The sequence below is a fragment of the Echeneis naucrates genome, chromosome 14 (genome assembly GCF_900963305.1).
Source record: "Echeneis naucrates chromosome 14, fEcheNa1.1, whole genome shotgun sequence".
Lineage (NCBI taxonomy): Eukaryota > Metazoa > Chordata > Actinopteri > Carangiformes > Echeneidae > Echeneis > Echeneis naucrates.
In genome coordinates, this window is record NC_042524.1 from 18,137,717 (window position 1) to 18,157,315 (window position 19,599).

Genomic DNA, 19,599 nt, shown 5'->3' on the forward strand with positions numbered 1-19,599 from the left:
CTCCTAATTTTGTGTTGTCTGCCTCAGCTCGGCATCAGTCTGCGTCTTTGAATGTCAGTCGCTCAAACACTCCTCTCCATCAAATGGCGCCTCACCTCATTAGAGTATTATCTGTCACTCCTCTGATGTCATCCTCTATTACTCTGCCAAGAGTAGACGATATAGGCGGTGTGTCCTCACTGTCAGGTCATCATCTCTGCCATCCAGCTGCAGCTTTCCTCACTATTAATGAAGCATCTGTGATGAGCTCAGGCCTGATGCCCCAAAGGACACATAAGTGTTTTACGGTTATTGGAGGAAAGGGGCTAAGTGGCTAATGAAAGCAGCTGTTAAATAAACACCAACTCAAATTAAAAATGAGGCTATGGGGTGATTAAATATTTGTTTTTTTGTTTTTTTTTACCTTTTTCTATAAAATTAGTGCTGTAAATGTAACCTGTAACCGCCCCCCCCCCCCCCCAGATACTTTTTGTTATTGCACTCTGAGTCGTTATTATTCCCTATGTGATGCCACGCAGCCGTCTCTAAAGTTTTAGTAGACAAATTATTGCCAATGCTGTTGCAGCACAATTTGAAAATGTGCCTCAGCCAATTTGTTGGCTTGAGATGTTCAGAGTAATTATGATACTATCCACAGACTGCACACTGCTTAAATATGCATCCAACTACAAATATATACAATGTACATGCTACAATTTCATTATGTCAGCACATGTCTTTGGCTTTAATGTGTTTGGAGCCTGAGCTTCACAACTATTACAACAGTCAGAGCAAAGCAGTGCTGCTCTGTCCCATGGCTCAGAGAACCAGGCAGCCAGAGAAATTCACCTGCCAGCAGCAATATCATAAATCATCTCCTCCATCTCAGTCAACAAGGCTTTTTCCATCTGCAAACTCAGCCAGTCTACAGGAATCAGGTGTCTGTGGACTACGCTATTACGATCAATAAATCCAACTCATGAGAAGTGCAGTGTGAACTGAACAGATTTGCTCGGATTTTTGGTTCTTTTTCACCGGATATAAGTTTTAGTGTGCCATGTTTCAGCCATAGGTTTGATAGATATTGTTGAAAAGAGGACAGATCAATGTGGCTCCTTTTTTTTTTTTTTTTTTATTAACCTGTGCTTTAATTCAACAGTATGCTTCACCCAGCTCATTATAAAGTTCGATCCCACACATTAAACCCAGCACTCCTTCTCCCCATGCTGAGATTAATGGAACAGTTTACATAGTTGGCCACCAAATGTGTGGTGGGGAAAAAAAACACAACACACAATAGCTATTTGTTTCTCGTTTATTGCTCCGTCTCTGTCTCTCTCTTCATGTCCTAATCAGATTTGGCTCTTGAGAATTTACTGCCATTTGATAAAAGAAATCTGTGTAGCTATTTATGTTTTCGTTTGTGTTTGTTGTCTGGGATGAAGACAGTGGATCTTCATGAACACACCTTAAATGAGAATGGAACATTATGAGTTTCTAAGTAATAAACTATACTGAGATTTTGAACTCGGTCTGAATTAGCTCCTTTAATCACAGATTGCACTGCCTTCTCTTATTCTGAATTCAGAAAATATTTTTGCCCCAACACTGCATTGCATGTACTGTATATTTCAGAGGCTAGTCCCATATTTTAATCAGTTGTTCATTACGAGGAAATCTTTCTGTATTTTTTCAATATTTGTTTGAATTCCAATCACTGTCACCCATTGGCAAGGAAAAAAAAGTTTGAACACTCTTAACACTGTGCAGGGTTATAACTGAACAATCCCAGATGACCAGAAAATGCTCCAGGTTCTCCAAAGTAAACTTGGCACTGCATACACTTTTTACATACTTTGGCAGATTTTAATTTGCTCCTCGGAGCCAATGAAAGGGAGCGCCACAGTTTAATTAATTTCTTTTGTTTATTACGTCATTATGATGCTTAGATATTTTATTCCTCTCAAAAATCATTTTCATTCTCTACTGTATTTTCTGAGCATGCATGCACACGCACACATATACACAGCATTTGACAGCTTGTTTATTGTCTAATGTGTGACTAGTAGTGAGTTTACTTTTCTTATTTTGTTTTGTACTGAGACTGATTCATACTTATTATTTACCTTTTGCAAACTTAACAATCTTGCTGAACAATGTCACCTTTGCTTCATTGTTAAAATGATTTAGCTAATCACAGTTTCTTTGGTATCTTTAAGCATATATGAAATTGTGTTTATCTTTCATACCTTATTTCAAACAAGGTTTAATTTATCTTCTTAATACTCTCATGTACAAGTTGTTTTGAGAGCCAGTAGCTCTTAGAAAGCTCACCGCTCAAGAATGGTTGATTTTTGACTTACTATTAGAATCCCTGTTAATGCTTAATATGATAAGCCTCTCCTGATGGCCCTGTTTGGCTCACTCACAAACAAATGTTCACACAAAATCAAAAATATTACAATAATATGATACTTTACATACTGACTGTGCTGTCGTAGGGGGGGGCGGGGGGGGACCTTCTTTCATCTGGTACTTGTAGCTAAATCCTCCATGTGGGTGAGTCACTGAGTAAAACTCCTCAGTTCATACTGTACTGCCATTATCAACCGCCCAAATTCCTTCACGCAGTAGATTGATGCTTCATATTTTGCCCTGGTAGAACAGCAGCAGGATTTGACTGAAAATCCCTTTGAACTATGTGAAATATTGGACGTCTCTCTTTAATTGGTACTTTTTTGGGTACTTTTTGTTCGGACATGTAGTTGGCCAGTTGGCTGTAGTGTACGCCAGGCGTGGTAATTTTACTGTCATCAAGGCTGATGTCATACTTGACAAGTTTCTATGAAGTAAGCTGAGAGAGGTTTATAATGTTATTTTGCCAAATGCAAATGTAGTCTACCTTTGCATGACAAGTGAGGCAGTGTCCCACGTCACTTATTCATTCTTACTTTCTTGTTATTTCTCAATCTCTAACACCCTCAACCTGTTGAGACATTTAAAATAAGCCGACGTGTGGATAAGTTGCCCTCAGCAACTGTCATTTTTAAAGAAATGTTTTTGAAATCTGGTAACTCAGACAGATGAGGAAGAATGTGCTAACATTGCCAGCCAACACTCTCCCTGTCACTTCCAATCCAGCGGTAATACTTAGAGAAAATCCCAGTCATGAATTCATCCACAAAGTGAAAAGGAAAGAAAATAATATACCCATTCACAAACAGTGGAATGGAGTTGGAGAGACATTGAGGGCAACACAAGTCAAGGATGGATACCTGCCCACAAACCATATATTCATCCTCTCTGCTTTGGCCCACTATTTTCCTAAAGGCTTTGTGGAAAAACAACAAACATGTAAAAAGAGACTATCTTTGTAAAATACCACACCACTTTTATTCCAAATAATAGAATGAGTGTGATCACATTTTGGTTAAAATGATGTTTTAATGGCTATATTTGGCAGTGCCATTGAAAAGGCATAATTCAACTGGGTCAAAGTTTGTTGTGCTTGTTCAGGAACACTTTCCTCCATTAATCTATCTTTCCATGCTAAAAAAAAAAGGAAGACAGAGGACCTGTGCCAAGCTAAGGCTATCCTCAATTTTCCTCATTCACCCAACACACATCCTGTGTCACTCACTGTGTTTGGCATTATTCACTGTTCTGACCACAAGCATTTGTGGCATCATTCAAAAACAAGCTCCGTATGCTTTGACTTTCAGTCTACAAAGTAAAGAATTAGCATATTCTCAGAGGTGTGCCTCAACCAGGAACTGGGAGTTCTTGTGAGAGCTGCCATTGATCATATTCCTGTATGTCAATACTGCTAACAGGAAGTTGACCTGAGCTTTGTGATTTCACAACCTGGGTCAGCCTGAGTAGGTGTTTGGTTACAGGGTTTGGCTCCAGTGTTGTCGTGATGATGGTCATTAGCCCTGAGGAGCAGATCGACATCAAGGACGGTGGCTCTTCCAATAGATGTCACTGTAACACACAACACTCAACACTCCCAGACCTCCTCACTGATCAGCACATACACAGGCCAAATAACCACATCATGAAGGGATCTCATTAAGACTGTGGGCACAGCAGTGCCCACCTCCAACCCTCCCTGCAGTGATTGGGGTCAGAGGAGACTAACATTGGTCTCTTGTCACCGGTGGTCTCTCTAACTGAATTTCCTATTCATCTCACACAGCCTTTCCCGTAATTATGTAAATCTGTTGACTGAATTTGGCGGCAATATGATACCTGGCAAAGTGTAACCAGAAGTAAAGCTACGGAAGAATCTGGTTTGAATTAGGGCTGCTTTAGGATTGGACTCCGGTGCAGTGAGTACGCCACACCTGTATTATATTACCCCAGTGTGGAAGAGACGGCAAGGAAGGGAAAGCAGGGAGAGTAAAAGGGGAAAGCCAGTCAAGTTAAAGGATGTTAAATGAAGTGGAAGAACTTTGAGGGCACAATAATAAAGGCTGTTTTATTACACGCTTTTCTGAAATGGCAACAGAGACAGGAAGTACAAAGACTATTACATTTCACTTGTTAAGGAAGTGCTTAAACATACTATGAACTATGCAGACAGGCAGCTACCATAGACACTTAAATGGTGGCTTTGCTTTGATTCTTTACAATCTTACTGTGATAAGGTTGCTGCTAAGTCAAACTATTAATCAAACATTTTAATCTTAAACATCCACTATACCCACTACCTTTTATCTATATATTATCTAATCTTATAGAGCTGTGAGTATCTTTATGAACGCGAAAGGTCTGGCACATCTTGACCAGACAAAGAATTCAGTATTGCACTACATTGTACCGGTGCATAATAATGTTGTAATGAGGTTGAGGCCTTTTAATCTTGCTGCTCTTTGTTGACATTTTCATTGATATTTCATTTTAGTCTTCAGACCCACCCAACACTGACACAAATCCAGTTCTGCTTTTATGTTAAAATTGCTCTCAAACTTTGAGAGCATAATTGACCAGCAGTTTTAGATAATTGCAAGATTTTATAGCTCTCTCAGCAACAAAAAACCAATATCGCGTTGCCCGAAGACATTTATTTATTTGCATTCACATTCTTGTGCAGCAAATATTAGACTTAATGTATAGTAGATCAGTTACCAAGCTAAGATAATGGACTTTAGATGGCAAAGGCAGATAAAAGTCATAAATTGTTAACCCATGACTTTTATTCAACACAGAAACAGTCCTGTTACATCAAATAGCTGTTAACAGTGAGCTGGATTTCAGTTGTCTTAAGGGGCCAGTATACTCAGTGTGCTTGAATACCTTCAAAACCATTCACAGCCGCATCATGCTGTGATTGGCCAGCTGTGTCGAGGTGAGAGAGGAACCAGGGATCACACTTCTCTATCCTTCGCTGTTTTTCCTTTTTGGTCCAAATACCATGAATCAAGAATGACACGACCCTCCTTTGGTCCAGACCAGGTACAAACTCTTTGATCTCTGATGCAGTCGGTTAACACATAACATGAGCCACTTCTTTCCTAGTATAACCCTATACTCAAACACTTCTTACATTTGCTTGTTTATGTTGCTCAGCTGAACAAAAATGTTTGATAGTTCAAACTTAAAAGTGTTATTGCTTGTTTCTCAACCATCACTAGAGTCTTGTATCTAAAATCTTCCTGTGGTTAAATTTAGAATCCATCATGAACCAACTAGGGCAAGGTTTTTGCTGTGTTATCAGGATTGTTCATTTAATTATTGAGTGTAACTAATTTATCATTTCAGAGCCAAAGGCGAATGACATCAGTTTTTTTTGTTTATCGCTTATGACGACTCAATTGTGGATTGAACTGGAGCAGTTTATCTGTATCTATAACTACTTAACATTTAATATTGACATAAGATCTGATAAAGGCTTGATATGACTTCTGTCCAATCAGTGTAAAATACAGACATATCTGGCAATGGAAAACTCGTGCGCTCCACAGCTTCAGCTCTACTCTTCTCTTGTTTCTCTGAATATTTCATTTAAGGGAGTTTCTATTTAGCTGCTCCTGTGAATTTTACTTCCCTTGGAGCATTTTTATGAACATAAGCCAGTTGTGGAAGAAGTTATAATGCGATACTTCGTTGGTCCGATATATTTTCTCTGTTTCCCGCTTTGGAAAGCTTGAAGTTAGGCTATTTGGATGAAGCATCATTTCTCTAACCATTATGACACTTTCCTACTCGTTACATTGACGTATGCGCATTTCAGCATGGCTTTTATGGAGTCAAGTTCTAATGTAACGAAGCAGAATTAAGAATTGTAATTATAACTCAACATTTTGTATGGGAAAAAAAATACCCTATACAAACCAAGTATGAGGCAGCAGAAATTCTTCATGCTAAATATGTGGGAAGATATTTTCTGTGGTGAGCAAGCGGCTGCGGTGTTTATGAATCCTGATTCCCAGTTTGGTTTGAAGACTGGATGATGATGATGACCGTGGCACGCAGTCAAGGCCAGAAAACTGTTCAAGTTTAAGTGAATTTCTGCTGTGAATGAATTATATGACTCCAGCCAGACTTAAACAACTCCTGAGCCCTGCTCTGTATATTTATTGAGACACATGAAAGGCTGCAGTGATTAATCAAGTTGGTTTTCATATTCCATGCTGTACCACATGATTGTTGAAGTTTTGAATCTCCTTTGCATCATGTGAGGTTTTATCCACTACTGTCCATTACAAAGCGGCAAATGTGGAGCCTAAAAACAGCAGGTCAGCAAATTAAGCCAAAGGACAGCTATACATACACATCAAATCTAAACAACAAAAAATGTATATGTTATCCTCATATTTGTGCTCCCATCTGTAGCTGTTTTGTGTGCATTCTACTGAACATTTCAATGTAATTTATTTAGCGGATGAGTGAAAGCAGTACAGAGGGAGTTTCCTTTTGTGCACAGATGGGCAGAATCATAGAAGCACCACACTGTAGCAAACATAATCAACCATTTCAAATTCACCAGCGAGCTAGAAAGGGCTTCTCAGTGGGGGAAATATGTTTGATATAAATCAAATAAAGTTCTGAAAAAACAGAGAGGGCAAAATGTGTTTAAGGAAATACCCGAAAGTACAGTCTTACATCACATTTCTATTGTGTTGATGGCATCGGTGGTTTCAGGAAATAGTTTTGTATGTATTTGACACCCCTAAACATTACTGTTTTTTCTTCATGTGGCTGGACAAATGTTTCAGTGTATAATTACAGACTCAGCTGTCATATCTTCTTCTGTCTCTTACTTGAAATAACACAAAGGCTAACATTGCTCTATAAGCTTGAGGTAAATTTTATGCCAGCTTGGACTGAGAACCTGTAGAATGATTTTGTGGCACAAAGTTTTTAAAATTTAGTTTATTTAATCATCTTAGGTTTTGTGCCATTGTTCAAAGTTACTCCAGCAGGCAAAGTTTTTATTTTCTGGGTCAGGTGTAAGGTGAGAAACCAAAAATAGTCTGTTGTTCCCTTACCTATGTTTAAAGTGATGGTGAAGTGTAATTCTGATGTTATATATTCCAGGTCTCAAGTTAAAATAAATATACTGCATAACACAGAAACTTATGAGGACAGGCTTTGCAGTTTGGCCACAAAAGAAAACGCCGACGTCATAATTCTTCTGGACGAGTCAAACTGTTTATTGAAATATCAAAACAATAGATTAGACAGAAATCTGTGTTCTAACATTTTGCATTGTATCAGCCCACTGAAGTGAAAGGTTTGTTTACTTTCTCAAAGCTGGACTCATTCTTAGACTAGTTGGCAACAAGAAATCCATTGAAAAAAAAAAAAAAAAAAAGATGTCGATCAAAAGATCCTGAACTGTAAGTATGACTCACAGAGCTTTAAACAAAAACCAAAAACATATTTACATTGATGTGCCACTGTGTGAGCAGATTGTAATAAAACAAAGAGACATAATGAGACACTTAAAGGCCCCATATATTACAATTTTTGTTTAGTTTTAAGCATTGATATCCAAAAAAAGCTATACCTGTGGTTTTAAAATCTAAAAACCATCTCAGTGTAGCTTTTGCTCTTGAGTCAGTGAGTCAATCAGTAGAGGAAATCTGCTCTTCTCTTCTGAGTGGCTAACTGTATCATGAGTTGTCCAATAAAAATATAAAATATAACAGGTTCTTTCAGGTGAACACTCGGTAACATAATCCCAACCAAGAAAATGTTAACATCCAATATGGCAGGCTTACAAAGTTTCAAACTACATTTCTAAATCCTGTGTGCATTTCTGTTCAGACTTCAGAGCGCTTTTGATAATTATTAATACTGAGCTTGTACCTATTTTATAATCAAAGAAGAAATGGAAGTCTTTAAACGCACTTTACACGTTTAGACTATATGGGACCTTTAATGCAAGAACATGTGCACACACATTTAATGTAAACTACAGTATAACAAAATTCTAGTACTCTCTCATTAAGAAAGTTGGCACCAGTTATGTGTAGAATCATCCACTGGCAAAAAGTGTGTGTCCTTGAGTTTAATCATGGACAAGACTGTGTACGTCACATGTGGTCTACATTAAATGGTTAGTTAATTGCATTTTTCACTTTAATACCAATTGCTTTATCTTAAAACTTGTAAGGAATGGCCCAGAGACAATACCACCCATATCAGTCCGAACAGATGTTAATGTAACATTAACTAAAGATAAGAATCTTAGTTTTTGCAATTCTTCTAGTTTTACGCAAACAACAGTGCTGTTGTAACTTGTACCATGTGTATTGTGTTTTAATTTTAAAAACTGTTGACCACCTGTTATACATACCTATCTTGCAACCTCTGTTAGCTTTGGCTTAGTAATTCAGAGTGCAGCATGTCCACTTTATATCTTTTCCTCACAGCATTAGGTAATATAATGGCAGACGTTACAGGAACAGTTTCATTACACTGGAAGAAACTGAAACCCATTACTATGCCACTATATCACTCAGCTCTAATAGGGTCATTCGTTTTTACATCTTGTTGTTGTTTTTTTTTTTTTTTACTCACTGGTATGTAAGCTCTTTATGAATTAATCATGTGAACCAGTCACACAGCCCTGAAATATTGTCAGTGTCGGATTCTAGTCCAACTTCTCCAAATATAAATATTATATATAGAAACTAATGTCTCCATTCACCTCAAGGTCTCTGCTGAACGATCAGTCCACAGTATGACCTGAGGGATGTTGAGGGAGGAACACCTGCTTAGCTCCTCTGTAACAAGCTGTCATAGGACCTAATGTGCTCCTTGATTATCTTCCCAGGGGAGTATGTAAAACTGAAGTACTGTGTAAAAAAATTTAAACAGTGAAAAATTTCTATTTTTGCCTTAGTGGACAAAAGCACGCTGATTATGAATCACAAGGTTTGTCCATGATGCAGTTTAATTTTAACTTTTAACCTCTTGACATATGAAGTGCATCGTTCTCGATGAAAATAGCCAGTGTCTCAGATTTCCTCCCATCTCCACTTATGATGGAAAACCTTCTGTCAGACGATGCTAATAATGTGCAGTGCCTTGAACTGTTGTGATGTCTGCGCTGACAAGCAGATTCTCTGGTGACTTCATAAAGATGTGGAGGGCAGCGGAGGTTTGCTTTGTTACCTGGGCCACCCGTCTACACCACATCCTCAGCAATCAACCTCAAAATTCTCTGCAGCCCGCCCACATTTGAGGCCTGATCTGAAGGTGATTAGTACTGACAAACTCAGGGAAACAGTAATATGTGGCATAAGCCAGGCTGTGTTTGTTTAGCCGATGCACAGAGCTCAGGGCAAACAAGCAGGTTTCGCCCAAATGATGGGTGGCATGTACTGTAAACTGACTGGTTCCTGCCAGCTTTAGTCAGTTTGGGTGTGTTTATGTGTGGTTGTGGCTCCAGTGGATTGGCAGGCTGGAGATGTATACACTGCTGCATTCTTTGGGATGTTACTTTATCTTTGCGATGAATAGGGATGAGTCCCCGAATCCTCAGATGTAATGGGTCAGTTGTACTCATCCTCCAAACGCACACACACACTCATACCAAACCATCCAATCATACCACTACACACAGGGCGGCATCTCAAAAGCTTTGAGTTATTTTGTTGAAAAGGTAAACAGGCAAAGGAGTGTCCAGACACAAGGGCGTGAGCAGTGACAGGGAGACCTTGTCGGATCTATTTCACTATGTCATCATGTGAAAGAACCCTGGTGGGTGCCCCCCAGTCAACCCCCTCATTGCTCTCACCTTTCAGCCGTCTTCAATGAGTCCTGGGAATTACTCACCACGATCTGTTTAGCCCCATTACAAAGAACCCCGTGGCCAGTTCGAGAGTAGTCTTCCATGCACACACGCATAAGCACGCAAAGAACTCCACCAGCCTTCATCACCCCGACATATGAAAGGGAAACTAGAAATGACAAGCTGTCTCAAATGCACTGATCCTGAGCAATTTGTATGATCTGGTCTGGAACTGTTGACATAGAAACACTCAGTGATGGTTTCTGATGCAGACTGTATGTAAAAAATCTCCAAGAAATTATACAAATATTTTATTCCTGAGGTATGTAGCAAAAATCAATGTTATTTTTTTAAAATGCAGTTGCTACATGTTGCTTCTTATCAGTTAGAGCACGCTCCTGAAAACAGTGGGGCAGGCTGTAGAGATTTATACCTTCACACTCAGCTGTTTTTTTCCTTCTTAGAGTCAAAGCTTTTGTGGTGCCACAATTGGAAGCGGCACCCAGCTTCATGTCATTAAGCTTCCTCCTATGAGCCTTTCTCTTATATACAATTCCTCACTTTTCTTTTCCTCCCGATGGCATGGACAGGTCACTAATGTTTTTCTGTCTGTCTTGGGCAAGCAGGGAAGAATGGTGGGGACTGATGTCTGCATACTTGACAACCAGTATCCAGAATAAATGCCTTCCCAGGACCAAGTTCATAAGCAACACGCTTGTATACACATACAGTGCGCTCTGACGAGTTTCCACCAGGGACGGCCAGACCAGATTATGAACATAGATAGAGTCTGGCTGGCTGAGTGCTGGGTCAGCCATAGGTTTGCAGCATTCCATCTTCCAACCTGTCTGAATGTGTTTCACACACCTCATTACAAAGACAGAGTGAAGTAGCAGTCACTTGTGCTGGTGGCTTTGCACTGGTGCCAACCAGACACTTAACTCGAGTGTTGTTGGTCCCCACTGGCAGGCATTGGACAAAGCCTGAGTGAATGTGCAAGCAGCTGGATGTGAATTTTTTGTTGGCTCGTCGGAGGCATATGAAGAGTCTTGAACTCACAAATATTAAGCATCTACACATGTGCTTCCAGTAACATCCTCCTATTTTTTAAACCCCCACATCGAGCACTTCATGGTAATGAAGTGCACTCTGAGCAAGTCAATGATGTCACCCATCACTCTCTTGTCTGCAGCCATATCCAGTTTCTGTCAGCTGCATGCTCCACACTTAAGAAAAACAATAGGAGGCACCATACTAATGCAGACTCATGCTCTTTCTCCCTGCCACACACATTCAGACATATGGGCATGTAATTTGACATCGGGCTTCTAAAAGACACACAGTTTGGTCATTACACATGCCATAGAGCTCAGACCAAGAACTGGAAATTAAAGAAAGCACAAATACAATGTTATACTTTTCTTGTGTCCTGACCTTTTTTTTTTTTTTTTTTTTTTTTTTTACAGTGACTTTGAGATATCCATAAGATTGGGCTTTTCCTTTTTTAGTATGCAGCCACAGAACAAGCAAGCCCCCAGCCCAGTGTTGCTATGTTCTGTCTGTTTCTAAACTGGTGGTGTTATTGATCTTGGCCTTCTGTTTCAAACCCAATTCCGTTGAGGCAGTTCTGTGGACGGCACAGTGCCATCATTTGGTCAGGCCCTAAGGCCTATGTTGAGCTATGAATGGATCCCTGTGTTGTTCTCGCAGGTTTTGGACTACTCAATCAACAGCTGGGTTTCAATGCGTCACCATTCCCTTGTCCAACTCCCTCAGTCTGAGCGGCTTTTGATAGAACCATCCTTTGATATTGTCTGAACTGTTGTTTCTTCAACTCCCTAACAGACATGGACCATTTGAATCCAAATCACAAACAACACAGTGGAACATTGAACACATTGGTACATATCCTCCACATACCAAACAGCTCATGCCATACAGTTTATACATGATTTTGGCAGCTGTTCAGACATAGAAGGATTTAGCCATTTTATGTTGAAGAGAAATTTGACACACATGCACATGTGGCCTGTGCGTACTCTGTCAGCATGACCTTTCCTGTTAATGCTTACACACCATTCCTCTGGCCATTAATCAAGCTTTACATGAGCCGCTATGTACTGCAGCAGTCCTCTGACTGAATATTATAGCATCTGCCTTGAGAAAAGTGGTATTGATGTTATTGTAGGGCTGCTGATACCCTGAGAACAATTTGTCTTCTTCTCAAGTGTAAAACAAAACTCAACTTAAACCAAAAACAAGGAAACGTGACCTCTGGCTTTTTAGGCAAAATCATTTATTTCCCTGTGATTTTTTTTTTTTCACAGGGATGCTGCTCATCAATTACATGGTCATATATGAATGAGCACCGTATTATCTTGGTTGAGTGGTGTGTCACAGTCATGTGCAGTACCTCATTCTTTTATCAGAAGTGTGTGTGTAAAAAGTAGAGTGGTTGTCTTGGCACCAGTGTAGAGAGAAAACAGATGTCAGCTGGAGCAGCCAGGATGTGTGACAAGGAGATACTGCTAGACGTGCAGTATGATGCTCTTCTGCTGTTCAGTGATATAGGTTAAATAAACAAGAGCTGGCTTGCCGTAACATTTTTCGACTGTTGGAGAAGACATTTCTAGAGCCAGAGCTGGTGGTCGTGATGATTTTTTTTCCCCCTGCAGGATTTGATTCTTATCAAAATAAAATAAAGTGCATTGGTACAGCAGAGGGAACTTCAAGGCCAAATTTAGGCGTGTGTCTGTTGAAGACAGAGAGAAAGATCATAAGAGAATGTAACAGGGTTTCCGCTGTCCAGGTACTTTAAAAGCAAGTTTGTTTTTTTTTCTCATCACACACCCTTCATTTTTCAACACATTTTACGTGTTAGTGCACATGCCTGGTGTCAGGGAGGGATGCCACTATATGTGTCCAAATGAGTAATAGTCTGATGGAGAAAAGAGAAATGTGTCATGTTGAAACTATGTAGGCTTCTTACATCCCTCGTAGGTGGTGCTCCTCTCTTCTCTGAACTACCACCAAACATGGCAAATGGCACATTTGATGTCTAAGTGATGTGTAGCAGTGCTGTATGAACAGCTCAGCATGATGCTCTAGGATGTGTGAGGTTAATGATACAGTACGTGTTCCATTTTCCTGCAGCTGAGATATCAGCATGGCTTGACCACCCCAGACCTGCAGCAGACCCTACCCAACCTGAAGAACTTTCTGGAGCATGGCCTCATGGTCAAATGGTAAGAATCAGAAAGACACTTTGAACCACAAGTATTTCATCATGAGTTCCAGACGCCTGAGAGATGAAAGGGATGTGTGTGCTTTTTTTGTTTAATCAAACAAAAGAAGAATCATTCTCCTTTTCATTGTTTCCTCAATTAATAATTTCTCATTTCATTTTTTAAAAACTCTTTCATTTAATCAGAACAGAGGATGTTTCTCAGTTCCAACACACCCTAATAATTACCACACAACACAAGAAGCTAATCAAGGGAACATTTCACCATATGTTAGTATCATTAGTATATTAGTATATATTACCTACCTGTGTAGAATCATAAGAATAGTAGTGACACTCAGTCTAGAGATGGTCAAACCAAGAGTAATTTGTATAATGGCATTTTTCACTGCACTTATTTTCCATATATTTAACCCATACATTTAATTTGTTCTTTGTGATCCACTTTTCAATATCCACAAAGCACTGAACTGAGGCAGCAAAAAAACAGGACACAAATTTAACAAGTAACAAAGAAATGACAACACATAAGCAGTTGGGTTTATTCAAAGAAGATCAATTCAAAATCAATTCATGGGAAAATGAAAAGTATGTTTTAAGAGTGAATGCAAATGAGATCATTCAGTTGGATCTTAATGTGAGGTATAAGTCTGTCCCAGAAGAGTATATTCTGAAAATCCTGTGCCTTTGCATCATAAAAGATCAGTTGTTAATGAGATTAGCAGCAGTCATTTTGTCCTGGTAAAGAGGAATGCTCAGATCTTTGCCTCTCTCCTTCTAAAGTCTCATGCCCTGTAAGTAACCCTCCGCTGAAACCTGGGAGTTGGTCTGCGTCAGGCCTCAGCTCCACTGCCTGAAAAAGAGAGGGCTGTCTTTGATCTCCACTCCTCTCCCAGGGTCAGCAAAGGAGAAAATGTGTATTACACACATTAATTGAATAATCTTTTGTTTTGAAAGGGAAGAAGCCATGAAAAGCCTGAGCTCCCAAATCAGCCCTCCATCACCCTCCCCCACCTCCTTAATGGGAAGTGGAAGGGCCCAAAGATAGATGAGATGAAAGCATGGTACTGGTAAACCCTTAAGCTATATGTATATGTGTACGTGAGTACACATGCATGGAAGAGGAGGTGGAGGTGTAACTATTCCACAGCAGCTGGCCACAAACACACTCCTATGCGACACTGAGACCACAGAAACAAGACACTGATGTCATCAGATGATAATCAAAACTCAGTATTTCTCTTCAGATCCAAACGTTTACTTCAGTCAGTCACACTGTCATACAGTGGACTCCTCTTTCGCTTCTTTCGAGTAAGTAATATCTTGAGCTTGATTTCCTTCTCATGTATACTTTCTAACTAGCAGAAACAACCAACTAGCTTAGCTCAAGAGAAAGATTGAAGCAGTTAATATGGCTCCTTCCCAAGGTAATCCCATCTACTGACCCCATTAACCTACTGAACACATATATTTGTTATTCATTCATTTGAGGGATCAGTATATCTCTATATTTAAAAGTCACTCTCAGATAAGAAACCAAACAGTGAACTGTTACTACAGTGGATACTGACGTAATGATGAACAGCCATATGTATCTATTTATGAAATGGTGTTGACACAAAACAGCTTGATAGGAAAATGTCAAACAAAGCATGTCATAGTTGGTAATGCATGGTTCATGCATTATGCATGAACTTATGATGCCTAAATTGAAGTAAGGATGAGGGGGCAACTAGTTCACAGTGTCCTATAAAATGGAGAATATGCTATTTTTTTTTTTCCACACACAGTTGCACCATACCTATCCTGTATCATTTCCACACTCCCACTCCTTGTTTGAAAATAAACTAAACTCAGATACAGTTTCCACCTCTGGGACTCAGCCTATGAAATATGAATATATAAAAAGGCAGCATGGCATCTGTAGGTAATTATCTTATAGACTGTGTGAGAGAGGCTAATCTGCCTCTATCCCTCTTTGCCACCTCCTCCTTACCTCTACCCATCCAACAAGGGATGATGTGATGAAGGATATGACCAAGGAATCTGTTTCCAGAACAGATTTGGAAGCAGTTCTTCCCTCTTTCCTCCATGAAGAACGAATTCAGCATGCATCCTTATGAATACCCCTTCCCAAAGAAATAAGATTCACACCATGATAGCAGTGTCGAATTTATACTGATCCAATAGAAAACTGAGGAAAGTGGGTAGTGTTTATAAATTTACAAAAGAGTGAACTTTAAAATATGTTAGTTTTGTATGGTGCACTATAATGCTGATCATGTATACATTTTGAAATAGTATCATCCCAGAAACGCATCATAACATTTCAAATATACACAGCTAAGCACTGGTGTAAAATAGACAGTGCATTTTTCTTTGTTGAAGGATGAGAAACTGCGGAAAAATGGTGAATCTATAACTGAGACAGAGACAGTACTAGAAACCAATTCTTTGTAACTGCACAGTCTGCTGAGATCAAAGCAAACACATTCAACATGCTCCCCTTTGCCGCTCCACATACACTGAGGGCTTGGCAGAGGTTCACAAGGCCCTCATCCCACTGCGGTGCCTGGAAGCAAGGCTACGTACAAGGGGAAGTAAGGTGCGGCAGAGCGCCTGGTCAGGCAGATTCATCATTACAGCTGGAGGATGTGAACCTCCTAAAAGACTCCATAGTGAGTGAAAAGTTTACCACATAACTGTAGTTCCTCTGTGTTACATGAGGTATACAAAGGTATGTGACATTTAGACAGCTACAGTCTCACCAGTGACAGATAAAAGGGTAACATATCAAATTTATATGCTAACACCAATCCTAAAATTTGCACGGTATATTAAACCTGAAAGGTGCCGGAGGAATTCACAACAATGGATGATTTGAAAAGAGAAATACTTTCTCTCTGATGTGACATTCAACAAAGGTACATTGGCTCCTCAAACACCATTTCCTCTATGATGATACCATTACTAATCAATTTTTCCATCTTTTATGGAAAGCATTATTTTTTAATTTTTTTATTTTTTTTTTGGAGGGGGGTCAAAAGTAGCAAGTAATATTTTACTGTACTTCATGTTTTTTTTTTTTTCATAAAATGTCCTGATAATATCATTAAGTTAAATCAAACCAACCTAAAATGATTAAGTGACTAATTAATTAACTCATTAAGGCCGTTCATTACTCTTCATATTCAGTTTGCCCAACTCAAAAATCCTAATGCAGTGCTTACGTTACCTTATCTGAGCTTTCTTTATCATAAAGACTGGGGGCAGAAAATACTAGCCTTGCCGGGCTCTGTCCAAGCTTTGTGGGTCTTATGATCCTGTTGGTGTGTAGTAACCCTAACCCTGCATTAAAACTAACATCAAAATTAAGTAGACCAAATTGTTGCCAAAGTAAAATTTTGAGTAATACCACTGTCACTGGACAACAGAAATACAGAAATATGGCGGTAATGGCATTTACTTGTCAATTGAAAGTTGGGTTTTTGTTGAAAAAAAAAACAGTATAGGACCTTTAAATGGTGTCGAATTACATTGAACTGTCAGCTTGGTCATCATGATGTTCATGCTGTGCTGTGACGTAACGATTCCCTGTGAGCCAATAAGTCCGACTCTGTCAGCCAAAAAATGAAATTTAGCTTCCACCATGAGCTTTGTCGTTTTCACAGGGCCTTCGCTGAACCACATCAAACCAAATCTTATCTCCTATTTCTTGTTTTGACCCAAAACCAAGACTCCTGAGTGGGATTTGGATATGAGCAGGGGCATGTTGTGAAGCCTGTCAGGATACTGAAAAGGTCTGGCTTACCAAATTCCTGAGTGGGCCTGAAATATGCCAGATTTCGCGCCAGCAATGGAAATGAAGAGAGCAGGCAAAAAGCTTTGGATGAGTGAAGGCTATTTCTGGCTCAGCAAGCCGAAATTTCTGGATGATGATTTAGGCATTGGCCTTTTAGCAGCATTACAGTGTGCACTTGAGTCTTTGCTAGAGTAATGTGGCAAAGAATGAAACTTAGCTGAGTAGCTTGTGCATCCAGTGGAGTGCACCTATTACCACACAGCTGCAGACCTTTTTCCCATCAGTATTGTGTGTCACACTGCAATCATGAATTCACTTTACGTGTCATGAAAGCTTTAGACAAGAGCATAAAAAGACCAAAATCCGAGCCCTCTCTTGAAGAGGACATTTCTTTGTTGTAAATATTTAAAACTATTTAAATTATTATTCATACAGTTTTTGTATTTGGAGCGGTGGCATCAGAAGTAACTTAAACCATTACCTTCAAAAATCCAGTTAATGCATTCATTATACAAGAATGTTTTGCTGCATGTTGTTAACATTATTTCAAGCAGCAACCACTAATGGACTGTAGCACCTCCCAAAACAGGCATCAGTCAATTTCTGTCATGACTCAGGTGTGAGTATTGTCGCGCTCTGAAGTGAATATTCAAACCTCAGGCCAAAATCCTGCCGATCTCTGAGTTTATATGAAGCTATAGTGGTGCTTTGAGCAGAATGCTGACATCGGCAACATTATGTCTTTCATTTTCAAAGTCTTTGGTTATAAACCCAAATTTAAAGTTCTCGTAGAGGGTGGTCAGGTCATCAGTCTGAAGGAAACACGAATGCTTGAATCGAGCCACCATTTTTTTTAAGACATTTCACTTCAAAGCACAAATGCTGCTGGTTCTTCACAAACATGAAATCACCAAAGTCATCAGGTCAGCATTAATCCTCTGAGGATCATGAATGTTCTCTCAGGTAGTTTAATAGCCACTTGTAGCTGAAACTAAAGCAGTCTAAGACAGCAGTCCCACTATAAATCCTCCATCATGAAGGTCATGTTTTTGATTCTGTAGAAAAACAGTAGGACGGGATGTGATTTTCTTTACCGCATTAGTTTTAACTTGATGTACCTAACAAACTGGCAGTCAAATGTTTGTCCCAAATATAATGAGAGCTTATTCAATAACAGATGATATATTTTAGTGTAGTGGGACGAACCAATGATCATTGTAATTACAGCCCACCTCTTCTCAAAAAGCAGTTTAAGGACTGTTTCTATGACTGGTTAATACAAGGTAAAAAAAAAATAATGGGGAGCAGAGTAAGTTTATATTAACAATATGAAAAATCTCTTTCAGTCCACCAAATATGTCAAGAAGAGACAGTTATTTCATGCAATGGAAGCGTTTGGCCTTATTCTGTAATTGTGCTGTATGAGTTCCAGCTTTTCCAAACAACTTTAGGAAATGTTTTTCAGCAGCTCTGTCCTCCCAGCATCCTTATTTGGCACATATGGTCACAGTGGCTGTACACGTGTAGACTAATTGCCCGCATTAAAAAACATGTCATCAGAGTTAAAATGTCTCAAGAAAAAAATGTTATGACTGCCCAGAGTATTGCTTGGCTGAAGTTACCCATTCTCCTCTGTTACTCATATGATGCAGGACAGTTTCACAAAAATACTAGAACTCATGCAGGCCTAACCATGACACACAGTGGAGCAAAATAAGATGGTCCAAATACAAATTCCCTCATTATACCGCGCAGTTGGTGTGATGACCATTTGATTTTTTTCTTTATTTTTTTTTGACATTGACAATAATACAATTGTCAGATTACCAGATAAAATCGGAAAGAGTCAGCTGGAGGAAGAGGTGGAGGGAAAAACAGCGTTGATAATTATAATCAAAGCCATTTGATAAACTTATACTACTATAACAATGTTGCTCAGTTAAGCTGAAACTATCTGTAGTCACTTCCCAGCTCGTTATAAATGATGCATTGAAATGTTAGACATCTTTCAGTCTCAGCTGTCTCCGGTTTCCCAACCTGTATTATGTTTAAAAGAGTCTGAACCATGTTTTCCACTTACTTAAATGATAATTGACTTCTCATGACATCTGTCTTTATTCTTTTCCCCCAAATCAGGTTTAGAATTTTTGGGCTAGCTCCCAAAGAGACCATGATGGTTTCATTTAGAGAGTCACAGACAAAAGTTTAAGTTGGCATATCAGTCAGCTATGCAGTATATATATATATATATATATGTGTGTGTGTGTGTGTGTGTATTCTCTTTATTTGTCTCCCCAGAAGATTAGGTGTTAAGGAGCATATTGTTTT

At 39.2% G+C, this 19,599-nt stretch overlaps 1 protein-coding gene across 2 annotated transcripts in view; it reads left to right on the top strand.

The window, feature by feature from the left end:
* uvrag (UV radiation resistance associated gene) overlaps positions 1–19,599 on the top strand; it is a 76,137-nt gene that overhangs the window by 53,365 nt on the left and 3,173 nt on the right. For both annotated transcript variants that reach the window (XM_029520003.1, XM_029520004.1), the window contains exon 14: positions 13,379–13,470. In XM_029520003.1, the coding sequence (XP_029375863.1) occupies positions 13,379–13,470 (92 nt within the window). The remainder of the gene's footprint in view (positions 1–13,378; positions 13,471–19,599) is intronic.